We start from the raw sequence: 11,605 nt of genomic DNA, 5'->3' as shown, positions 1-11,605 counted from the left end.
CAGACTAAATCTAAGCTATTGTTTAACCAGAGTTCCTCCTTAAATAAGTCATAACTAACATAAATGAGACAGTGATGAATGAGATGTAGACGTGTGTACGTGTTCAGGTAGTATGATGTCAAACATGTCCTGACACATGAAATAAGTCTGTCTAAATAACTCTTAATAGTTGCAGAAATGTGATGACAGTATTATTACCTAATGATAATGTTAATATTAATCATAATATATCTAAAATAATTGCCCTAACCATCAGGCCTGGTTACACTACAAACTGCTTTTATTTACAAGTATTTCAGTTTCACACACTTTAACATCAGCAGACAGAAAGTTTAGTTTGGATTGATCCAGATAAAAGCAGACTAAGGTGAAAACTATTGAGGATTTAAGGATGAACACAGTTTCTGGAGCCGCTGTCTCCACATTCAACAGGTTTCATTAGAACACAAACCTCTCAGAGTACAAAGATAAAATAAATAAACCAGAAGTACAGACATTCCCAAAACAGGACACTCTATCAGAGCAATAAAAAACAAAAATATGCTAAATCAATCTGAATGCTACGAGGAATGAGTACTAACAGCTGTGACTATATATGATGACTGCATTATTTATTCAGTTAATATTGTTAGCAGGGACGGCTGGTATACACACGTGGACAAAATTGTTGGTACCCCTCAGTTAAAGAAGGAAAAACCCACAATTCTCACTGAAATCACTTGAAACTCACAAAAGTAACAATAAATGAAAATTTATTGAAAATTAATCAAAATCAGCCATCACTTTTGAATTGTTGATTAACATAATTATTTAAAAAAACAAACTAATGAAATAGGGCTGGACAAAAATGATGGTACCCATAACTTAATATTTTGTTGCACAACCTTTTGAGGCAATCACTGCAATTAAACGATTTCTGTATTTGTCAATGAGCGTTCTGCAGCTGTCAACAGGTATTTTGGCCCACTCCTCATGAGCAAACAGCTCCAGTTGTCTCAGGTTTGATGGGTGTCTTCTCCAAATGGCATGTTTCAGCTCCTTCCACATATGTTCAATGGGATTCAGATCTGGGCTCATAGAAGGCCACTTTAGAATAGTCCAACGCTTTTCTCTCAGCCATTCTTGGGTGTTTTTGGCTGTGTGTTTTGGATGGTTGTCCTGTTGGAAGACCCATGACCTGCGACTGAGACCAAGCTTTCTGACACTAGGCAGCACATTTCTCTCCAGAATGCCTTGATAGTCTTCAGATTTCATCGTACCTTGCACACTTTCAAGACACCCTGTGCCAGATGCAGCAAAGCAGCCCCAAAACATTACTGAGCCTCCTCCATGTTTCACCGTAGGGACAGTGTTCTTTTCTTCGTATGCTTGGTTTTTGAGTCTATGAACATAGAGTTGATGTGCCTTACCAAAAGCTCCAGTTTGGTCTCATCTGTCCAAAGGACATTCTCCCAGAAGCTTTGTGGCTTGTCAACATGCATTTTTGCAAATTCCAGTCTGGCTTTTTTATGAGTTTTTTTCAGCAGTGGTGTCCTCCTTGGTCGTCTCCCATGAAGTCCACTTTGGCTCAAACAACGACGAATGGTGCGATCTGACACTGATGTACCTTGGCCTTGGAGTTCACCTTTAATTTCTTTGGAGGTTGCTCTGGGCTCTTTGGATACAATTCCAACGATCCGTCTCTTCAATTTGTCATCAATTTTCCTCTTGCGGCCACGTCCAGGGAGGTTGGCTACTGTCCCGTGGGTCTTGAACTTCTGAATAATATGAGCCACTGTTGTCACAGGAACTTCAAGCTGTTTAGAGATGGTCTTATAGCCTTTACCTTTAAGATGTTTGTCTATCATTTTTTTTCGGATGTCCTGGGACAATTCTCTCCTTCGCTTTCTGTTGTCCATGTTCAGTGTGGTACACACCTTTTCACCAAACAGCAGGGTGACTACTTGTCTCCCTTTAAATAGGCAGAGTGACTGATTATGAGTTTGGAAACACCTGTGATGTCAATTAAATGACACACCTGAGTTAATCATGTCACTCTGGTCAAATAGTTTTCAATCTTTTATAGAGGTACCATCATTTTTGTCCAGGCCTGTTTCATTAGTTTGTTTTTTTAAATAATTATGTTAATCAACAATTCAAAAATGATGGCTGTTTTTGATTATTTAATTTTCAATAAATTTTTATTTATTGTTACTTTTGTGAGTTTCAAGTGATTTCAGTGAGAATTGTGGGTTTTTCCTTCTTTAACTGAGGGGTACCAACAATTTTGTCCACATGTGTAAATGGGCTAACAGGGCTAAGTCCTCCCAAGCTAACACAAAGAAGATGAGAAAACTATTTTAAAATAACTTACAACAGATTGTTTTAAGTTTAGGTGAAACCAAAGGTAGCAACAGCACCAATCAGTCAGAAGAAAAACAGAATATCTCTAAATGGGCTGATTTTTTACAGCCCCAGCAGATACAGTCTGCTTTCATTCATTTCATTCTTGTAAGTGATTGACAGGTGTCATGCCCCGCCTCCATGATTTACTGATCATTTATTTGGGCTAACTTCAGTCAGCCCACAGGCCACTGACTTTTGACCAATAACAGCGAGTTAATGCAGCGGTGCTGCTATTTGTGCCATAGGAGGGAGAAAAAGTTAAGTAACGGGCATTAGCTAGCCTAGCTGCGCTAGACCCAGCTCTTAAGACACAAGGGTCTAGGAACACTCGACAGGGAGGGAGGCGGGCTAAAAGGTTGTCTTTCAAATCACTCTGCAGCAGTTGGGTAGGTATACAACCAATCAGTGCAACAAATAGGCTGACGTAGTTCCTAGAGCACTGGATTGTGGCTAAGACTGTGTCTGAAATGGCCAACCCGGTCTCACGGGGATTCGTGAAACTGTCACGTAAATTTTTGTTTCGGTTTTGTGCGCACCAACACGATTTCGTCATGTTTTTCGTGCCGCTCACCACGAAATGTTTTTCGTGTTGCTCACAACGAAACCCGCTGCGGTAATCACATCTGAAAGTGGTTTATACCGGCGGATTCATGACGATCTAAGCTGTCCATCGGCGTATACTGCTTGTGTGATCGCGTTTGCGGCCATCGGACATTCTTTAAATTCCTATGCAAATTGGTAAGTGTACCACCGGGTTATGGTTAGGTTATGGTTAGGTTATGGTTAGGGTTATGGTTAGGGTTTTGGTTAGGGACGATGTCATGCAAAATATAGCGTTGGATTCGCCGCGGTTTTACATTAAAAATATAATATACACATTCTTTTGAAATACGTTCTGAGTGGCACGAAAAGTCCGCCGTTTAAAATACATTGGTGCGCATTTCGTGGTGAGCGGCACGAAAAACATGACGAAATCGTGTTGGTGCGCACGAAACCGAAACAAAAATTTACGTGACAGTTTCACGAATCCTCGTGAGATCGGGCTGAAATGGCATACTAACGTACTACTCATACTGTGTGACATCAAAATAAGTATGTAGTGCGTTCACATTAGATAGTATGGAAAGACTGAGCACGCAAGAAATACCCGGATGTATAGTATATCCGGAAAATTTTTAAGTATGCGCGGTGACCACACTAGTCATACTCAACCGCCCCATAATGCTTTGTGAGCTACCCACCGAAATGGAAGCCTCCGCGGGATATGTGGCCGGACCGCGGCGATTTTTATTTTATTTTATGTGGTTAAGTAGTCATCCTAATCACCCCACAGATTTGAGAAATAGGCGTTTTCTGACCGTTTTAAATTTGTCAGACGCCTCACAACGTGCTACTGAATGCTAGCAGCTAGTTGCAGCAGCTTGCTTTGCATACAGAACAAGTAGCAGCTACCTCCAGTAGCCTGCAGCTACAATTGAAACGATTCACATAATCAGGCTAATAACTGCATGAGGAGTGCCGGCTTGAAATTGCCGCATTAATTATGCGACTGTTTGTTAGCGTAAAATCGACCTGAAGCCGGCATTCAGCCGAGATATTTGATAGCCGTACTTCCGGTTTTTGTCGTCGGAGGTTTGAAATGCATTATGGGAAACGTAGTAGTATACTACAGTGTGAACGGTCGGCATTCTAATCATACTTATAGACCTTTTTCCGAAACGTCATCATCGAACGTCACCGCCGGTCACCGGCCCTAGCAACGCGATTCTGCCATTTTAAGAGGGGTATGCTTTGCCTTGACGACCATTACTTTCCCACGTTTCCCTCCCGATTTGAACGACCAAAAGCAGATATGCCCAAAACCTGCGCTGTTTTTGGCTGTAGTTCTCAGTCATGGAGCAACAAGAACATTTCCTTTTACAGGATTCCGACTGAAAAGGGCCAGAAAAGGACTTTATGGCTCACAGCATTGAGGCGGATTAACAATGATGGAACCACATGGAGCCCACAGTCAAAATGGTCCTATGTTTGCAGTCAGCATTTCATCAATGGTATGTTGTGTTTCATGAAATTATTACCCCTTAACTGATTTTCTGAAATTATTAATTAATAAGCAACCACTTGCGCTTCAGTGTCCCTCCCGCGGTACACTCTGAGATCTGCATAAGCAATTTGCTAAATGTCTGAAAACTGCAAACGCGATTATACAAACACTATACGCCTATGGAAAGCTTAGATTCTCATGAATCCGCCGGTATAAACCACTTTCAGATGTGATTACCACATTTGTCCGAAAAGCAACGAATATCCATCCATCCGTTCTCTATTCACGGCTTCAACGTACACAGCGCGACTCACATTTCCGGGTTCATTATTACACACAGATGAAAATATTCCACAAAAAAACGGCCATAATCCAACCTTGGACATCCAGACGAAACAAGCCAGTAACATATTTTGTCCAAAACATGTCTTGAAGTCGGTATATAATCCACGAATAGGTCGTTTTCAAGGAAATGCACCTCGCGATGCGCGTCCAATATTCCCTGTATTTCTCGTCATATTTTTGTTTACAAATAGAATATTAGCGATTTTTTTGTACTGAAAGTGGCTGGAATTGACTGAAGCTTATGATGTCTATAATTATCTGAAATGTTGAGGGCTAGCTACTTAGCTTAGGCTAGTGCTAGCTGTGCTTCCCACAAAAAGTCAGGGGTCTTTCTACTCACACTGCTATTTTTCAAACACTCCTAAACTCAATACTGAACAAACAAGTCTCCCTTCTCTCCTCCCTTTCGTTCTGCTAACTACTATGCTGTAATCAGCAGCATTGTCCTCATTATTGTTAGCACCTCATACCCTTGGGCCTAGGGTGGGTAGAGCTCATTTACAGGTATCTGACTCTTAGTTTTGATAATGCACATCTAACGAATATACATACACTACTTCCACTTGAAATTAAAAGGTGTAATGGCTCACCCCGTTAGCTTAACATTAGCTTAGCATAGCGGAGCTGGTGTAGCCGTATCTTACAAGGCATTTATCATTCTGACATTGACCTGTATGCACAAAAACATATAAATATAAGCATACCTCAAAGAAAACGTATGAATCCAGGCTTTTATAAGTCTTCATCTTCTCCATTGTGTGGATGCCTGGGCTGTTGATAAGGTACTCGTAAATGGAGTGTCATTGAAGATCTGGCCACGTAGTAGGGTCGTTTTCCCATGAAACCAGAGGAATTTGGTACGGACATGACTGCAAACCAACCAGTTCTAATTTTTCTTGATACCGTAGCTTGGCTTTTGGCTCAAGATTTCCGAAATAATCAGCAGACATTTTTCTCCGGGTCAAAACTGCGCGGTTTCGGCGGTCAAATCGCGGTTGCTAATGACTTTGTTGCCCCCTCTTAAAATGGCGGCGTGCGTTGCTAAGGAAGGTATGGTCACGTGTCCCAGACTCTGACGTCACTGCGAAAAGGTCTATAGTACGTAGTATACAGTATATACTCATTGAGAATGTAGTCTGTAGTACGTTAGTATGACATTTCGGACACAGTCTAAGTCCCATTAGCTTCCCAACCAGCGGAGCCAACTGGTATATTAAGGATTTGCCATATCCCATCGGCATAAGTCCAAATACGTCTTTCTTCTCAATGAAACACTTCAGTGCCGTCCTTTGTTCATCTTTCAAGTTGAATTTTAGCTTCAAGTCTTTAAGGGCTGTGGCCAAAGCCGAGTGGAAAGATAACTGTTTATTGTGCGCCGGTTGTTTCTGTCAGAATCGTCACGCCTCTGTCGTCACTTAGTTATGCCCGCCTTCTGACTCTACACTTCATGGTGATTGGTCCGGCCATTTTTAGGAGAATCCAGCCTCGGGGCTTATGGAGGGTAACTAGACCCACCCTGGCAGAGAATTAAATTCGTTGCCGTGGGTTGTCTAGCGCGGCTAGGCTAGGCGTTAGCATGAACGAGGTGGATTTTTTGCTTTCTTGTCCATTTTCCTCAATGTCTTTAGAGGAAAAGCTGGAAGTTAAGAGACTGGGATCACGTCGGCCAAACGATGTTCAAATCACTCAACAGGACAAACGACAAAATCGTAAATTTTGCGTTTCTTGGTTTGACAGAAAGGACTAGCTAACGGCAAGTATAGCTAAGAATACACTTTTCTGTTTCCCATGCTTACTTTTTGGAGGAGATACCGCATGAACTCAACAAGGAATTGTGGATTTGTGGCTGTGCAAGCTGATGAGACAACCTCTGTGTGTGTGTGTGTGTGTGTGTGTGTGTGTGTGTGTGTGTGTGTGTGTGTGTGTGTGTGTGTGTGTGTGTGTGTGTGTGTACTTGTTTCTGCTATACCGGTGGGGACTTTGACCTGACTATTTGCTATAAAGGTGGGGACTTGTCTTACGGTGGGGACCTAAAATGAGGTCCCCACGGGTGGCAACACCGTTTTCTTGGCCATATTGTTGTTAATAAAAAATGTAAAAGTCCAAAAACGTTTGTTTAGGGTTAGGCATTGATTTGGTGATGGTTAAGGTTAGGGTTAGGGTAAGGGTTAGGAGTTAGATATGAATGGGAGTCAATGGTAAGTCCCCACCGGTATAGAAAAACAAACGTGTGTGTGTGTGTGTGTGTGTGTGTGTGTGTGTGTGTGTGTGTGTGTGTGTGTGTGTGTGTGTGTGTGTGTGTGTGTGAGAGAGAGGAAGTAGAACACTAAAAAAGTATAGTGTACCTGTAATTGATGTAACTGTGTGTATCATAGGTGATGATAACTATTTAATCACATTTGTTAGCCCACCCAACAAATTTCACCACCAGCCGCCACTGATTGTTAGTTATATTTATTCACTTTATACTATCTTATTTAGTCATTTGGTTGACATTACATACAGTATTACATGTGTTTAATTCATTTTATATATGATATGTATTTAATTAATATTACATATTGTCTTTATTTAGTGGATATTATAGATGATATTTATTTAGTCACTATTATATATTACATATATTTAGTGGATATTACATGTCTTTATTTTATGAATGACTTCTCCAGCCCGGTTGTTCGCCGGTGTTCCGCCGCTAGGTGTCCGTCCATCCTCGGCGGGTTTCGGCTCCTCTTCAGCTCCTCTTCGGCTCCAGCAGGCGGCGGAAGGGTTAACGTTAATCTGCCGGGGAAGAGGCGGAGATTCCAGCTGGGACTCCAACCGACAGCAGCTCCAACCTGGGAAGGAACAGCCACTTTGTTGCGTCCACTTTTTGTCCGTCTCTTCGGCCGCTTTCCGGCTCCGGTTGGTCTTTACGGACGGTTCGGACGGAGACGCGGCCTCATGGCACCGACGGGGCGGCTGGGTGTCCGCTGTCAGCCCGGGCTGGAGGACTGAGGGAGCTGCGGAGGAGAGCAGGAGCAGAAAGTCGAGCTGATCAACAGGACGCTGCTTTCTCTGCACACGTCAGACAATGGAGAGCCGCCGCCGCACCGAGCCGCCTGTCTGCGCCGCGGAGCCGCGCACCGGAGCGGCGGCGTCGGTCTGAGCTGCCCTACTGCCGAGGCTGGACCCGGAGGGCTCCGATGGGAGAGTGAACCTTGCTCTGAGTGCAGAGAACCAGACGGAACCCGGGATTCGACTCGTAAACACGCACAGTGGCACCATGTGGAGCGCGGCGCCGTGGACGCGCAGAGCGGCTCTGTGCTGCGTCCTGCTGCAGACGTTAGTGCACAGCTCCGGAGGTAAGAATCTGTCAGCTTCAGCCCAAATCAGAGCCGCTGCACATCTGCTCTCCTCCTCATGGTCCTCCTGTTTATCTGTAGACACTCACATCCAGATGTTCAGCTGCTGGACATCTTTAAATGGAGGAAAACAAACGGAACAGCCGTAAAACGGGATTTTTAACCACACAATCTGAATATAAAAGCCTGTCTATTACAGCTGCATGCTACAATAATGTTTATTATAGCAGCAGCTGTAATGGCTGAACAACTCTGACACTTCATTACAGCAGCTGCTATAATAAAGATTTTTATTTTATTATTGTTAGAGCTGTATGTCGCTCAGATAACCCAAAATGGCTTCAAATTTGCCCAAAATGGCTCCAAACTTTCTTAAATCTCTCCAAATTGTCTAAAATGGCATGAAATTTGTCCGAAATGGTTTCAAATTGTCCAAAACGACTACAAATTTGCCTCAAATGACTTCAATTTGACCTAAATGGCTCCAAATTTGTCCAAAATATTTCAAAATTATTCAAAATAGCTTCAAATTTGTTCAGAATGACTGCAAATCTGCCCAGAAATAACTCCAACTTTGCCCAAAATGGCTCCAGATTGTCTAAATTAACTCCAAATGTGCCCTGAAATGAATCCAAACTGTCCAGAATGACTCCATTTGTTTAAAATTATGCCAAATTTTCCCTAAATGGCTCCAGATTTGCCCAAATGACTCAAATAGTCCACAATACCTTCAAATTTGCCACAAAATGGCTTCAAATTGTCCAAAATAATTCCAAATTTGCCTCGAAATGAATCCAAACTGTCTAAAATCTTTCCAAATTGTCCAAAATGTCACTTAAATTTGCTCAAAATGACTCCAAATTTGTCCAAAATGGCTCCATATATGCCCACAATCTCTCCAAATTGTCTAAAATGGTAACAGATTTATCCAAAATGACTCCACATTTGTCCCGAATAGCTCAATATTTATCCAAAATGGCTCCAAATTGTCCATAATGGCTCCAAATTTACCCCATATCTCTCCAGATTTGCCCCAAATGGCTCCATTGTCATAGCACTGTGTATTTTCTTTACCTGTTGGACTCTGTGGACTCCATCTGGTTGCTTACATGTCAGGTTATAACTTAAAGGATAAATACTGGAAGATCTCTTTGAATTAAACCCATAAGACATGAACAAACAGATGTTTCTACAAGGCTGGCTGATCTTCCTTCTTTCTCCGTATCTGTATGAGTTCCAGAAATCCCTGATCTCTAATAATCTCTCCTCAGGTCTCAACATGTGCATGAGCGGCAGCGCTGCTTCCTGTGAGGAATGTCTGCTGATTCACCCAAACTGCGCCTGGTGCTCACAGCAGGTATTTATGCTGCTGTCTCCATCCTTGTTAGGGCTGGTGGATATTTGGAGTCTGTTTCCTCTGAGGTGAAGCCATCATCTGCCACCACATTAAACTCTTCTGTTCAGAAACTGCTGCAATAGTTGAACTTAAAGTCACTTTGCCGAGTCGCTGGCAGGTTTAATATCGTGGGAAGATCTGGAGTTCATCCAGATTTCTGAAGAAAAAGCAGAAATATGTCAGCTTTAGTAGTGAACAGACAGTTTGACTGGACACTGTATGTACAGGAGGGAACTAAAGTTTATGTCCACATGGAAAGTCTTTAGTCTCCAGTGTCTCCAGAACTCTGAATTTTTGATGGAATCTTTGAAACATGAATCTTTGTCACTAAAAACAAGCATGCATTTTGTTCTTCTGGAAATATGATAAAAAACCTGCTGGATCTTTCTGATCTGTTTGGACACAATGATCAGAAATGTGTTCAGAGGAGAGAAGGTGAGGCCTTCAACCCCCAGAACACCAAACCTACCTTCAAGCATGGAGGTGGCAGTATCATGCTGTGGGGCTTTCTAGAAATGCTTCTGGACTAGTTTCAAACTGGATGTTGGGCAGTTTTTGGACTTTTTTTGAACTAGTTTAGGTTTGTGGACGTTAGGGCGGACTTTGACACGGGGGGGCAAGTTGCACCATACTTTTCTCTAGCTGAGCTGCTAGCTGAGCTGCTAAGCTGCCTGCCTGGCTAAATACTGGAGCTATGTCGAAAATTCATTTCTCCATCACTCACATGTATGAAATTACATGGAAACAGACCCCAGGTTGAAAAAAAAAACGAAGTTCCCCTTTAAGGGCTCATTTTCTGTGATCAAAGGTCCCTAGCTTCTGCTGAGTTTTGAGTTTTTTTTATTAATTCAGTTTTATTCAATTTATATTTTAAATAATAATGCATCAATATCAATAATTTAATTATTCATATAAGGCAGATTAATTTGATCTCCAAAACCACAAAGCTTCCTCTCTCAAGGTGTTCTGTTGGCTCAAAGGATGTCTGACCTTCAGCTGCAAACCATTTGTTCCATATCTAGTCTTATCTCTCGCTGTCAGAGGCAAGAACCGTTAGGTGTTTTTCCCTCAAAACTTTCAAGAAAAAGAGTGTTGCAAGCATTTCTCTTAAGCTGTCTTTTTTAGATGAAAGGTCAAAGTTTTAAACCATGCATTCATAAGCACACTAGTCACATATTTGATTATGTGATTAATATAAGTTGCAAGCACACTAATATAAGATTGATTATATGATAGGATTAAATGATGACTACATGGGTTATATCTAATGAGAGTAATTAAAACATGATAGGTTAATAGTAAAAGATAGAAATGAATATTCCCCACAATGGTAGGTTTGGTGTTTGTGGGGTTGAAGGTCTCACCTTCTTGTTTCTCCTCCAAACAGATCGTAGTGTCCAAATAGCTCAGAAAGATCCAGCAGCTTTTATCATACTTCTAGAAGACCTTTAATAAATCTCTGAAAGAACCACAATTCAGGATTGTTTTTAGTGACGAAGATTCATGTTTCAGTGATTCCATCATAAATTCAGAGTTGTAGGAGTCGTTGGAGACTCAGACTGGAGATAAACATGGACTCTACATGTGGATGGAGTCTTTGTTTAAAACCTTAGTCTGTAAGTTTGTATTTAAACCACTTTAGAAATCCACATCCTCCAAAGACGGAAAGCTTTTTCAGGATGTAAACACATCTTCAGAGGTCAACTTCTGACCCTCAGGCAGCTTTTATACAAACATATAGAGCTGGTTCATAAAGCAGTTGGACCTAACAACAGAACATGAACAAATGATTCAGCGTCTAAACGAAGCAGCTCAGGGTTCTGTTTGGTTCCTCTGAGATTAATGCAGCCTGTTCTTCTCCAACCTTTAGGACTTCGGCAGAGGCTGGACGTCACGCTGTGATTTCTTCACCAACCTGCTGAAGAGAGGCTGTGAGAACCGCTTCATCGAGTTCCCCAGCAGCAGAACCTCCATCCTGGAGAGCCGGCCTCTGAGCTCCGAAGGCTCCGGGTGGACTCAGTACGACGTGGTCCAGATCATGCCCCAGAAGATCTCCCTGAGCCTGCGACCAGGTAAGAATCCCTCAGAGCG

At 42.2% G+C, this 11,605-nt stretch overlaps 1 protein-coding gene across 1 annotated transcript in view; it reads left to right on the top strand.

The window, feature by feature from the left end:
- The first annotated feature begins 7,539 nt into the window (after positions 1-7,539).
- Positions 7,540-11,605, top strand: part of itgb5 (integrin, beta 5) — a 67,297-nt gene continuing 63,231 nt past the window's right edge. Inside the window, exons 1-3 of the mRNA XM_051958721.1 lie at positions 7,540-8,118; positions 9,390-9,475; positions 11,385-11,586. Of these exons, the coding sequence (XP_051814681.1) occupies positions 8,040-8,118; positions 9,390-9,475; positions 11,385-11,586 (367 nt within the window). The 5' untranslated portion in view covers positions 7,540-8,039. The remainder of the gene's footprint in view (positions 8,119-9,389; positions 9,476-11,384; positions 11,587-11,605) is intronic.

Source organism: Acanthochromis polyacanthus, chromosome 14 (assembly GCF_021347895.1).
Source record: "Acanthochromis polyacanthus isolate Apoly-LR-REF ecotype Palm Island chromosome 14, KAUST_Apoly_ChrSc, whole genome shotgun sequence".
NCBI lineage: Eukaryota > Metazoa > Chordata > Actinopteri > Pomacentridae > Acanthochromis > Acanthochromis polyacanthus.
This window is presented reverse-complemented; position numbering and strand designations above follow the sequence as displayed.